General features: G+C 48.4%; 1 protein-coding gene across 1 annotated transcript; it reads right to left on the bottom strand.

The window, feature by feature from the left end:
- Positions 1-2,250: 2,250 nt before the first annotated feature.
- COMMD7 (COMM domain containing 7) lies at positions 2,251-9,456 on the bottom strand. The gene is made up of 9 exons (XM_037915883.2): positions 9,344-9,456; positions 7,536-7,589; positions 7,332-7,434; positions 5,393-5,449; positions 5,278-5,315; positions 4,567-4,657; positions 4,355-4,404; positions 3,812-3,860; positions 2,251-2,460 (listed from the first exon to the last, which is right to left on the bottom strand). Exons 1-9 carry the CDS (start codon positions 9,434-9,436, stop codon positions 2,384-2,386), a joined length of 612 nt encoding a protein of 203 aa, XP_037771811.1. The 5' UTR covers positions 9,437-9,456; the 3' UTR covers positions 2,251-2,383.
- Between the last annotated feature and the right edge of the window lie 4,693 nt (positions 9,457-14,149).

Raw genomic sequence — 14,149 nt, 5'->3', positions numbered from 1 at the left:
TTTTCAAATTTCTCGCTCTGTCCCCCTCCCCTGCTCAGTGTCTGACTCCAGCATTCCCTTGCACTGCTAACACCAAGTAAGTAAGTTCAGGACCAGAGGGAGCGTGGTCAAACACCACTCCCCACATCACTCTTGGACCAAGACCTGCGCGTGGCTGTGGAGGTGAAGAAGGGGATGAGACTTGCTGTGCAGTGAAGACAAAGTTGTTTCATTAGATTTCTTGTCGTGTCTCTGGAGGCCAGGTCTCCTCCCAGACCTGACAGTCCAATGTAGAGAGATCCACTTCCATTTTAATCCACTGCAGTTGATGTTCCTTCATGCTCATGCCACAGAAACGTTTCGAGTCACAGCATCCAGGGCTCCACTCAGGCCATCTAGCAGAGCTCCTTTCCAAAGCAGCACTGCCCATTCAGTCATGCACAGTCAAGTGCGCAGGATGAAAGGGGGTATCACAGGGCTAGCCGAGACCTTTGGTAGCACAGGAAGGTCACCTCACATTACAGAGGCATTGTGGTTGCTCTAATGCTGCCTATCAGAGACTCTCCCAGGGACCGTCAGGCTGCAGAGCGGGAGCCCTTAGCTGGAGGACATAAGGCCTCAGCACCCACCACGCCAGAACTTAAGGCGGGGGAGCAGGTTAGATTGTCCTAGATCTGCAGCTGAGAGTGGCACCTTTCAGGGCGTCACTGTATTCCACCCCCCACTACAACTATCATGTAATAGTGACAACCTAGGAGCAGCAGGGCTGGGAGAAACCATAGGAACAAGCAGCAGAAATCGTAAGGCAGAAAGGCCCCTCTTCTTGACGCGACTCTCCAGCTTTTCTATGTGAGATGGCGGTGGGGTAAAAAAAGTAATGGACAAGGAATGTTTTACGGGAGGGATTTTATTTCTCAGGGTTTTATTTCCAGTTTCCAATTTTCGTGTGACAAAGCAGGGATCCCCTATGAATGGAGTGTGACACCAGGAAAGAAAAATGCAAATATTGGCCTTGAGTCAATCTGGGACATTTCAAGTAGGATTCCCCCATGTTACTCTCTTCAAACACAAGACACCATTCTCATTTGCCACTTGGTCCTACTTACAAAAGATAACGGGGGTTTATATTTTCCTGTAACGGATTAAAATTAGCATGTAATACTGCACCCAGAGGGCAATCTGTCAAAGTTCTCGTATTTATTTATAATCTCACTGTGCATGGTTTTAATGGGATGGGAATGTTGTAACTGGAAGAGAAGTGATTTAAGAAAGGAAGGTCTCATGTTTGATCATTCATTGAAACTAGCCAGGAAGGAGACTCTGCTTATTGCAGGACTTAGTTATTTTAGGTGTTGGCTGCATGCTAGTTCAAGCTCTTATTCCTACACATCAAGTGTACTGGTTCTTTCCATCATACATGTTATGACTACAGTTGCATGTGAAGATCTCACCTCCTCAGGAACACTTAGTGTTGGAAAGAGAATATGTTGCAAGAGGGATCACCTTTCAGAAGACCTGTCCCAAGAGGTGTGCTTAAAGTGAATTTAGGCTGATAAAAGGTGCTAGTGACAACCCTGGAGAATGAAATCTAGTCATCCACAAAACAGGTCTAAGTGAGGGCAGCAGTAGGTAGTACAAGCCCTCTGCTTGGCCCTAGAGGTGTCTCAAAAATTCCAAGTGGAGAGTTCATCTTCCCAAGAGACTAACAAGCATGACAAATGTGCTAGGAAGTAGAAGACTTATTTCACACAGGCCTGTCTTTAGGAGCTCTTCACTAGAATCATATGTTTGTTCAGAAAACCGGGGGATTTGTCTAATTATCAGGGTGAAATTTTTTTTAAATAAAATCCCAGTGTTCTCCCATGTCTACCATTTAATAATAATTTCCATAATGAGGCATTATGGGGCAGTACATTATCAGTCAAGTTCTTAACACAAGAATAAGAGCTTTGATGTGGAACACTGCTAACTAATTCATCTAGTTAGGATTCTCTCTCTCTCTCTTTTTTAAATGGTCTTTACTCACAAGTTTGCTTTATCTCTTTTATACAAGTCCAATACAAAAGGAAGCAGGACCCTAACATGGATTCCTAGCTTGCATACCACTATAAATGTCTACATAGCTCTGACAATATTTTCTTCTAATGGTTACTACAGAAAAGCAATACGAGTACTTATGTCTGTAGCTACTAAATATTTGTAAAAGTTTCAGTCTCTGAAGGACAGAAATATAACAATTTTTAAAGACCATTTCCATTCTGGGTCCAGAACTATTTGACAGTGTTGTTTATTAAACAGTGCAATCTTCATCTAATATGTTACAAATCTGCAGAGTTAAGATCAGACATGTTGGCCCACAAGGAGAAATTACCCCTCTATGGTATAAATGCAGTCCCTTGGGGTTTCAGCTGAAACATTCCAGACTGGTTTTGACTCGTTCCATCTCATGCAGAAAACTGTAGAACTGCGGCAATGTTAACTCTGAAAAAGGAGAGGAAAAAAAACCCCCCAGCTATATTTAAAGTCCCATGTCTAACACAAAGCTATTCACATCCATATCAAGGAGCAATTTTCATCCCCACCTGGGCTGGATTGTATTAGAGATTCTAGCTCTTAACATGCTTTTCTACACAACATCATTTGAATGTAACAGGATTCCAGGCAAAGATTTTCATAATATGATAGACATTGGGATTGCCCTCATTTCTGTTAGTATGCTGCTCTCTAATGACTACTTCTAAAGGCTCCAATTGTCAGAGCTTTATGGTATATATTTTGATATGCATAGATATGAAGACCCTCCACACAGTCATTACTTCTGAATCATTTCCTACAGTGCCACCATTTGGGAGAGGTCAGGGTTGGAATAGTTGTGAGCATCTATAGTCAGTGCTTCAACAGCAGTGGCTTTCAACTTTTCCAGACTCCTGTACCCCTTTCAGGAGTCTGATTTGTCTTGCGTACCCCCAAGTTACACCTCACTTAAACTACTTCCTTACAAGATCAGACATAAAAATACAAAAATGTCACTGCATACTATTACTGAAAAATTGCTTACTTTCTTATTGTTACCATATAATTATAAATCAATTGGAATACAAATACTATATTTACATTTCAGTGTATAGCAGGGATCGGCAACCTTTGGCACATGGCCTGCCAGGGAAATCCGCTGGTGGGCCGGGATGGTTTGTTTACCTGCCGAGTCCGCAGGTTCAGCTGATGGCAGCTCCCACTGGCCGCGGTTCGCCGTTCCAGGCCAATGGGGGCTGTGGGAAGCGGCGGCCAGCACATCCCTCGGCCCGTGCCAGTTCCCGCAGCCCCCATCGGCCTAGAACGGGGGACCGCAGCCAGTGGGAGTTGTGATTGGCTGAACCTGCGGATACTGCAGGTAAACAAACCGTCCCGGCCCGCCAGCAGATTTCCCTGATGGGCTGCGTGCCAAAAGGTTGCTGATCCCTGGTGTATAGTGTAGAGAGCAGTATAAACAAGTCATTTTATGAAATTTTAGTTTGTATTGACTTCGCTAGTGCTTTTTATGTAGCCTGTTGTAAAACTAGGCAAATATCTAGATGAGTTGATGTATCCCCTGGAAGACCTCTGCGTACCCCAAGGGTACACACATCCCTGGTTGAGAACCACTGTTCTACAGTGATCCCCTGCTGGGAGCTGGGTCTGCTTCCAAAGCTCATTGAGATCCAATGAATATATGTGACGGTTCTATAAATACTTGGACTCTCAAATACATTTCAAAGGCTTCATGAAATACTTCTGAAGTCCCTTCATGAAATGTTTCTGTTCTAGAACTCCCCACTGAAGTTAGTTAACTCACCTACATACACGTGATCCGTTTGGCTTCCTTTTTTAACCACCAGTTTCAACTGGGAAGGAATCAGAGACATTTAATTGAAACAGCCGAGCATCATAAAAATCAAGGCATCAAACGTTAGTTTCAGACAGCATAGACTATTGTAGAGAGACCACTTCTTCAACTGGTCTTCCAGAAAAAGCTACTATAGGGGTAGATCCTTCAGAGATCATCCTAAGGAGTGTCTTTTATCTAAGATAATCAAACCAACCTCTCGTACACAATATCAGGACCTCTACTAGACTGCAAATGCTGGTACCTCATCATCCCTACGGTTGGCCACAAATCTCCTTAGATAAGTGAAGCCTGCAGAAAAAGCAGCAGCAGTGCACTGGTTTTAGCTGATGTCTTCAAGAAATCAGAAGCAGAGCCAACTCCAAATGCCATACTCTTGGGTTCCCTTGGCTCCCACTGGAGTCAGCACCAGCAGGTTCATCCCTTTAGCTTGTCCTTTACCAAGTGATGAACTACAACCCATTCCCTAAACTCTCATTTTGGGAGACTTACCTGTAAGAAGATACTTCCCACTTTTTCCAGTTCACTGCTCCCTGCAGTCACTGTGAAATGGAGAGAAGAGATGGCAGATAACTCCCCTGAGGTCTAAAGTAGCTTAGTTGAGTGAAATTATTTCAAGAGAGTCTACAGTTAAGAACTGCTGCTGGATTTCAGCCTTGACATCAAACAGACACTCCAGCCTACTCATGTCTCGCATCCATTACCTCCAAATTTCCACTCCATGTCTATAAGCTGGTTAATCATCAGTGTCTGTCCAACAGCCAGGCGTGTCAGAGTGGGGGAATTCAGCTTCCACTGTAGGAGCAAAAAATGGACACTTAACCAATTGATGCAAAAATACTACTCCTTACTGTATTACCTGTAGCTCCAACACCAGTAAGGAATTGGGCAGAGCCCCAGCAGAAGCATAAGGCAGATGTACATGCAGCACGTATCAAGGGACTGCATAAATGCCAAAAAATGAAAATGGACGGGGGTATAAGTTTAAAAAACGTATTTATTTTATGTAGTTGATTTAGGCATTTTTGAAAATTTTGCCATGGGACCAATTTAACATGTTAATGCAAAAGTCCTGTATTCATTTATTTGGATAACGCTGAGGTTCAATGCAACCAAAGGCAGAAACAGAATCAAAGCAACGCTTAATTGCCACAGTCAATAAAACTGTTTAAGGTGCTTATATGCTACAATGCGTATATCATGCCAAATCAGAAGTACTGCTTAGACAAAACGTTTCATTCCAGTTGTCATGGCATCTTCAGTTTATGATTTTCATAAGGTATGAAGCAACAAACAGCCTGACTTCTTGGGACCTCTGAATATGTGGCCACAAGTTTATGAAACCGCCCTGTCCCAATGAGAGTTTTTTTTTTTTTTTTTTTTAAAGTTAAGAAGTAAAGGAATTCTATTAATACCTGCTCTGCAAAATAACTGGCTTTCTCTTCACTGAGCCCTGTAGGAGAAACCACACAAAATTAACAAAATAAAAACCAATGAATATTTAATATTTAGTAAAGTCAAGTGACCTACCCAGAGCAATGAAATCTGCTTGGACTTGTTCAGATGACAGATTCCTCTTCAGGGCCCCTAGAATAAACAGTGCAAAAGGAGGAAATCATTTTTACTGAATACAGCATTGCACTGTGTTAAGTCAAACACACACAAGGACAGAGAGGTTTTAACAGGATGTTTTTGTTCTCCAGTTGTGCTGTTCAGCAGCTCACTACTCACTAAAGTAGGAAATACTGTTGTCTTCTACTGTACCTTAGTAGACGCCAAAGCTACTGCTTAAAGCGTCAGTCGGATGCATGTGCATGAGAGCAAGATGAAGCTACATTGTTGGTCTCCATGGTAATGGCACCAGCAGCTTCGTTTTGAAGTTACTGCTTTTTCCCCTACAGAAGCTTTGCTTGTTAATGGCTGGCAAGCTACTAATTTGACCTACCTGCTGTGTTCTGGATGGTGGGTGTGACCATGTGCCTGTAACATTTTCTCCTGCTGTGCCTGCCTGCTTTGTTCTTGGGGAGCGGGCTGCACACTGAAATTTACAAGGACCCTGTTCTCTGAAGCCAAGAGAAGGAGTCTGTCTGGTAAATTTTGATAGACTGCCTGCCCCACACGGCTTTGTATCCGTATTGTACATAAGCACTCAGTGAAGTTATCAGAACAGATGGCAGGTATCGTTCATGGCAACTCAGCCCTGACAAAAATGATACAAGGATCTGAGGATAAGGCATATAAATAGCAACCAAGGGAGCTAAATGTATGTTGTCTAGAAAAGAAAAGCCTCAGAATGGGGAAATTATGATTTCTGACTGTTAATACCTTCAAGGTAGCTATATAAAAGGAGGAAGGAAATTTTTTCACTGCCTTTTATGCTAGCAGGAAAAGGAGAAATGGCCTGAAGCTACAAAAAGAAAGTTTAATACAAGCAAAATGCTAGAAGAAAATTTGCACTTAAGTACTATGGTGATGGGAAGTACAGAAAAATCTAAGACCAACAGATAATAGTAAAGGTAATGGATGAACAGGAGACACTCCCAAGGGAGGTGGTTGAAGCACAGCCACGGCAGATTGCTGAGAATAAGTTGGCTATGGTGGTAGCAGGATTGCTGTAGGGAATAATCTTGTACAACAAAGTGGTCAGACTGAATGACTCTGCTGGTCTTTTCTGGCTCCGCTATGTGTGATTAACATGCACTTGTTTTGGGGAGCTGCTCACAGGTAAGTGTTTCTCTAAAAGGAGGCTGCAAGGATAGAAGTCACCTTAACACAATTTTAAATGGCTCTGATTTCCAGAGTCTTCTAATGTGGTCTCAATTTGCTCAGCCCTCTATCTGATGAAGCTCATCTGCCTAGTGGGAAGTACAATGCTGCATCATGTAGATGGCAGCTGCTACATGGTTTTTGTCTGAAGATAAAACTGCACTAGTTTCACCAAATATATTAATTTTTACAGGTGCAAGTTAAATTAATGTAATCAAGTGTTAAACCAATAGATGTGTGGGTTGGATGGATCACCTGATGATTACCTGTTTTGTTTATTCCCTCTGGGGCACCCAGCATTGGCCACTGGGCTAGATGGACCTTTGGTCTCACCCAGTATGACTGTTCTTATGTGTCCGCATAAAGGATTTCTGTAGGTTCAACTAAAATATTTTTTTAACAAACTTTAGTTAAGCCAGTGGAACCTGTGTATAGACATGGCTTAAGAGACAACAGCCTGATGAACTGAACAGGGATTCTTCAACAGAGAGAGGGATTTCTAAAGTATGTTTGAGAACTCATTTTTAATTCTTGATTACTGCTTACTTAGCAATCAAAGGTTCTGTCCTGCAAGCTGATAGGCACAGTGAAATCAGTGGGGCTCTAGATGGATTACTGTGCAGGCACAAACACAGCAGTTCCTTTCAGGCTCAAACCAAGAGTAACATTCTCACACACACACAACCATTTCCAGGCTACTCACCATTAGGTATCAAGAGGATACTTTTGATAATATTTTTCAGAGGACCTAGGCTGATTTCATTCATGGTGGCAAATTCAGAGAGCTGAGTCAGAAACCTTTCTACCTGCAGACAGCAAAGAGAAGAGACAAAGCCTTAACGCTGCGCTCATCTCATCTGACCGCTGCAATCAAACCCCTCTCCACATTGTGCTGCAGAGGCCTTACCTCCTTGGGCTCTGTTAAAAAGCTGAAGACTACATCAGTCAGTGCTGAGAATTGCTGTGAAGAAACAGGACAGTGTCACTAAACCAGGGACTAGCAGGCTACATTTCTCACTCACCTCTTCCAAATTCTCTTCACAGATCCTTGAAAGAGGAACATCTGCTGTTCTGTGTTAACACCCTTCTCCTATTCAGTGCAGCTCTAGCGGCCCAGATTCATTTCACCACTATACAGTTTACTTCACAGCACTTTGGTGGCCACCTCCCTCCAATGGCAACAAGGAAATGACGCTTCCCAACACAACTTTCTGGCTTTGTAGAGGTCACTCACTGATCCTTTTGGAATACTCTGTCTTCAAGTCTCAGAGTAGCAGCCGTGTTAGGCTGTATTCGCAAAAAGAACAGGAGGACTAGTGGCACCTTAGAGACGAACCCATTTATTTGAGCGTAAGCATGATGCATCCGACGAAGCGAGCTGTAGCTCACGAAAGCTGATGCTCAAATAAATGGGTTCGTCTCTAAGGTGCCACAAGTACTCCTTTTCTTTTTGCGAATACAGACTAACACAGCTGTTACTCTGAAACCTGCCATTTATTTGAGCGTAAGCATGATGCATCCGACGAAGTGAGCTGTAGCTCACGAAAGCTGATGCCCAAATAAATGGGTTCGTCTCTAAGGTGCCACAAGTCCTCCTGTTCTTTCTGTCTTCAAGACTATTCACGCAGCTAGCAGCTGTGGCTGGAAAGGATTTTGTACGGGCGCTATGCAACCCAAGTTGAGCATTTAGGGGCACAACAGGAGAAGGGCTGTGGACCTTCCCTGGTATTGCCACAGCTTTACAGGGTGTCTGGACTGCTGCGGCAGTAGCTAACGTCCATTACCGCTCCATCACGTAAGCATGTTGTAACCTCTACCTGCAACTAGAGACCGAGGGTTTGTCTCCATAACATTTCTGTAAGGAGCTTCTGACGCTGGATGATCCATTGCTGCCCGGGGGCTGGGGCGAGGGTAGGCAAAATGAATCGGGGGCAGCTGCTGCCCTTCGGAAGGGGACTGAGCTGGCCCCACCGTTACGGTTCCCAGGGGGTTAGGCGAGTGGATTCGAAACAACGGCGGGAGGCCGGAGGGGCCGTTCAGAGCCTCAGCGCCGAGCCCGGCAAGGCCGCCCGCCCGGCCGCCCACGGGCCTCCCTGGGAGAGTTTGGCGCAACACCTAGAATACGGACGGGGAGCCCAAGCGGCTGCGGGCAGCCCGGAGCCCAGGCAGGTGCCTGGGTCCCAGTGAGGGAAGAGGGTTAATCTCACGCCCCCCTGCCTGGGCGCCGCAGCGGGGAGCTCCCGGGGCGGGAGAGGCGCCGCCGGACCGGACCGGACCGGACCGGGGGCAAACGCACCCTCCGCCCCGGGCACCGCGCCGAGCACCGCGGCCAGGCCTCGGGCTCTCCCCACCAGGCTGCTCAGCCGCAGGGCCGGTGCGGGGGGGGGCAGCACCGGGGGCCGAAGGGCCCGTGGCTCCCCAACCTGGGCGCGGGCGACCCCCCCCCCGCACAGATTAAAACCCGGGGGGGGCATCGGTTTAACACCATGAGAAATGCTGGGGGCGAAGCGGGTTTCGGGGGGGCGGGGCTGGCAGCTCGCGACCCCCCCCAGTGTGAGACGCCCCGCCCCGCCCCCGGGCGGGAACCGGATCGCCCCGGCCCGCAGCGCGCGGCCTGCGGGGGGGAAGCGGCCCCCGGCAGCCCCGCCCCGGGCTCGGGTAGGCCCCGGCCGAGCCGCCTCGAGCCGCACAAGGGCCCGGCCCGCGGCCCCGCACCTCGGCGCGCAGCTGGTTCAGGCTCCGCATGGCGCCGCTCCCCGCCGGCCCCGGCCCCGGCCCCGGCCCCGCGTCCCGGCCGCGCTGCCCCATGTCCCGCCGGCCCCGCCCCGCGCCGCCGCCTCAGCCTGAGCGTTGGCGGCCGCACTTTCCGCGCGCGCGGCGCCGCCCCCTCCCCTGGGCCCCCCCGCGCCCTGCCCCCCGCCTGGGGCCCCTCACCTGGGCTCCCTACCCCCCGCCTGGGCCCCCCGCCCCCTCACCTGGGCTCCCCAGGACCCCCCGCGCCGACCCCCCGCGCCTTTCCCCCCCCCCGCCTGGGGCCCCCGTGCCCCCACCTGAGCCCTGCCCCCCACTTGGGCCGCTGCACTCTGACTGCCTGGTACCCCCTATGCCCCGTCACCGGGCTCCCTGCCCCACACCTGGACCCCCCCCACGTGCCTCCCCAGCTGGGCCTCCCCATGCTCTGACCTCCCAGGACCCCCCGCACCCCCTCACTTGTCCCCCCCGCGCCCTGCCCCCTACCTGGGCCTGCTGCACCCCCTCACCTGGGCCCCCCCCCCCCCGACACCCTGTCAAGGTTCCTTCCCCCCTCTGAACTCTAGGGTACAGATGTGGGGACCTGCATGAAAACCTCCTCAGCTTACTTTTACCAGCTTAGGTTAAAACTTCCCCAGGGTACGAACTATTTTACCCTTTGCCCTTGGACTTTCGCTGCTACCACCAAGCGTCTAACGGGTATTTATTATTGGGAAAGAGTTCCTTTGGAAACGTCTTTCCCCCCAAAATCCGCACCAAAACCTTACACCCCCCTTCCTGGGGAAGGCTTGATAAAAATCCTCACCAATTTGCATAGGTGACCACAGACCCAAACCCTTGGATCTTAAGAACAATGAAAAAACAATCAGTTTCTTAAAAGAAGAATTTTAATAGAAGAAAAAGTAAAAAGAATCACCTCTGTAAAATCAGGAGGGTAAAGACCTTACAGGGTAATCAGATTCAAAACATAGAGAATCCCTCTAGGCAAAACCTTAAGTTTCAAAAAGGCACAAAGATAGGAATCTCCATTCCATTCAGCACAGTTAATTTTCTCAGCCATTCAAACAAACAGAATCTAACGCGTCTCTAGCTAGGTTGCTGACTGAGTTCTCAGACTCCATTCCTGTTCTGTCCCCGGCAAAAGCATCACCCAGACAGACCCAGACCCTTTGTTTCTCCCCCCTCCAGCTTTGAAAGTATCTTGTCTCCTCATTAGTCATTGTGGTCAGGTGCCAGCGAGGTTATCTGGGCTTCTTAACCCTTTACAGGTGAAAGGGCTTTTCCTCTGGCCAGGAGGGATTTTAAAGGTGTTTACCCGTCCCTTTATATTTATGACACACCCACACTCCCTCACCAGGTTTCCCTGCTTCCCCACCTGGGCTCCCCACCCCAGCATGCTGTGTCCTTCCCCCCTCCTGGGCACCCTGTGCCCCCTCACCTGGGCACTCAGCACCCTGTTCCCCCACCTGGGCATGCTGCACCCCCTTACCTGGGCCCCCCACACCCTTACCCCCTGGGATCCACATGCCCCCTCACTTGGGCACCCCACACTCTGCCCCCCCCTGGGAACTCCATGCCCCCTCACCTGGACACCTAGTGGCCTACCTCCAGCCACCTAGGCACTGCGTGCTCTGCTCCTCACCTACCTGGGCATCCAGAGTCCTGCCCCCCATCCACTGGGGTACCCTGTGCCCTGCCCCCATCCACCTGGGGACCTGTGCTGTGCCCCCCTCACCTGGACACCCAGTGCCCTGCCTCCACCCACCTAGGAACCCCATGCCCTGCCCCACTCACCTGTGAACCCCATGCCCTTCCTTTCCACCTATCTGGGCACCCTTTGGTCTGCCTTCTCCCCTACCCGGGGAGGTGCTTGCCTTACCGACTTGGACACCCTGCACCTCCCCACCTGGGCTCCCACACCCCTATCCTGGGCACCCCGCACTCTGCCCCCTACCTACATGGGCACCGCGTGTCCTGGTCCCCCTCCCGGGCACTCCTTGCCCTTCCCCAGACACCTTGTAGGGTTGCCAGTTTTGTTTGGAGGTATTCCTCCCCCCCTTCATCACATGTCATGATCTTTAATTAAAGATTAATCTTTAATTCCTAGTGACTCCAGGATAATCCTGGAGGGTTGGCACCTCCATCACCTAGTATCCCCCCCAGGCACCAGTGCCTTGCCCCCACCTCACCTGGCCACCGACCACCCAGTCCCCTCCCTCCCGACTCGCCTGGTTTCTTTGTCCCCTCTACTCACCTGGGCACTCAGCACCTGCCCTCTCCATTCACCTGGGCACCCAATACCATCCCACTCACCTGCAATCTAGCACCCTGTCATCTCCCACATTTTGCACCCAATACCCTGCTCCGTCACTCAGCTGGACACCCAATACTTTGCCTCTCCAACATGCTTGGTACCTGGGCAACCAATACACTGTCCCCCAACACAACTGGCACCTGGATAATCTGCCTCCTGCTCACCTGGGCACCCAAAAATTGCACCCTGACACGCGCACACACACCCACCCACCTGGTACCAAAAAAACTGGCCTACTTCTGCTCCCTCCAAGTACAGATTTACACATACAAACATTTGACTGGTGGTGCCATGGACAACATATTCATCGTCACAGATTCCAAGGCCAGAAAGGACCACTGTGATCATCTAATCTGAACTCCTGTAAGACACAGGCTAGAGACCTGCCCCAGAATAATTCCCAGAGCAGATCTTTTAGAAAAACACTCAATCTTGATTTAAAAATTGTCAGTGGAGCGTCCACCATGACCCTTCGTAAATTGTTCCAATGGTTAAATATGCTCATTGTTAAACATTTGTCTTATTTCTGTTCTTGTGTAGCTTCAACTTCCAGACATTGGACTGTGTAATCACTTTATCTGTTAGATGGAAGAGCCCATTATTAAACGTTTGTTCCCCATGTACATACTTGCAGAATGTAATCAAGTCACCCCTTAACCTTCTCTTTGTTAAGATGAGAATATTGAGTTCCTTGAATCTGTCCTTATAAGGCATCTGTTTTCTAATCCTTTGACCAGTCTCGTGGCTCTTCTCTGAACCCTCTTCAATTTATAAACATTTTTCTTGAATTGTGGGAGCTAGAACTGGACACAGGATTCCAGCAGTGATTGCACCAGTGCTAAATACAGAAGTAAAATAGCCTTGCTACATCTACTTGAGATTCCCCTGTTTGTGCCTCCCAGGACCACATTTGGGCAGTTATCACACAGGGAGCTCATGTTCAGCTCATTATCCACCATGACCCCCAAATCTTTTTCAGAGTCACTGCTTCCCAGGATAGAGTACATTTAGCTATATTAAAATCCATATTGTTTGCATATGCCCAGTTTACCAAGCAATCTAGATTGCTCTGAATCAATGACCTTCCTCTGCATTTTTTACCACTCCTCCATTTTTTGTGTTATCTGCAAACTTTATCAGGGATGATTTTATGTTTTCTACCAGGTCCTTGATAAAAATTGTGAGTAGCATAATGCTAACCCCATCTCCAGTCTGCCTGACACACACCCTCATTGCTGCCAAACAAGCCCTGCTCCTATGCTCTCTTCCGCTCGGTAGGCATGGTTCAACAAAGCAATAACAAATACATGACATGCCGTATATTCTTGGCCCTTCACTCAAACCCAGGGATTGCAAGATATCTGTAATATCACCTGTGTGCCAGTAGCCTGAACATTCAGTGTCCTTTACTCTGGGTGGGAATTACTCAGGGCTTGTACACACTGCTACTTATGTCGATATAACTTATGTCACTCAGGGGTGTGAATAGGCCACACAAGTTACACCAACCGAAGCACTCTCTTCCGTTGGCATAGAGCGTCTTCGCCAGAGGCACAACAGCGGCGCAGCTGCACCAATGCAGCTGTGCTGATATAGGGCTTGCGCTTCTAGTGTAGACTAGCCCTCCTTTGCTGCTCTTGGCCTTCAGAGGCTTTTCCCTGCTGCATGGTGGCTGTAATTTCCCCAGACTCTGATAAGTGGGAAAAAGGCATTGTGGGCGTCCATCATTATTCGCTCTTGAGTCTTCCACCCACTTGCTTGCTTTAAAGTAACCTGGGTTACACATCTGTTATTTGTTCTGTTTTTCTGTTCTCAGTTCTGCTATTAACGCGAGTGTTTGCGAACGCTTAGCTCACTTCTGTATAAAACCATTTGGGCTATCTTCAGAACGAAAGGCCCCGTACAATTGTCCACGTTCTCATTTGCAATGGAAAGCGACAGTCAGCGTCAGCAGCACGGCAGTCTGCAGCACTTTCGCTTTTCACAAAGGCAATACATCCATACCGGTCACTCAGGCAGCCAGTCAGAGACTTTAAGGAAAAATAGATCTGATATCACATTGACAGGGAAACAGATTTGGTCCCTGCTCTTGGAAAGTTGCAAAGTGGTAGCTGGAGGCCCCAATCAAGTATTTAAGCACATGATCAGTTCCATTGTCTTCAGTGGGAATACTCCCAGTCATCAAGTTAAACACGTCACACAGCCGATGAAGTGAGCTGTGCTCACGAAAGCTTATGCTCAAATAAATTGGTTAGTCTCTAAGGTGCCACAAGTCCTCCTCTTCTTTTTGCGAATACAGACTAACACGGCTGCTACTCTGAAATTTGACTTCAGTGGCATTGGGATGGAGTGCAGAGGGCAGCTGTAATGAGAGTAAGAAGGTGACGCTTTTACAATCAAATAGTCACTTTTCCAACCATAGTTACAATGGAGGCCCTTCTCCAGCAAAGCACTTT

This window comes from Chelonia mydas, chromosome 13 (genome assembly GCF_015237465.2).
Source record: "Chelonia mydas isolate rCheMyd1 chromosome 13, rCheMyd1.pri.v2, whole genome shotgun sequence".
Taxonomy (NCBI): domain Eukaryota; kingdom Metazoa; phylum Chordata; order Testudines; family Cheloniidae; genus Chelonia; species Chelonia mydas.
The sequence above is the reverse complement of the archived record's forward strand: the minus strand, read 5'-3'. Positions and strand labels throughout refer to the sequence as shown.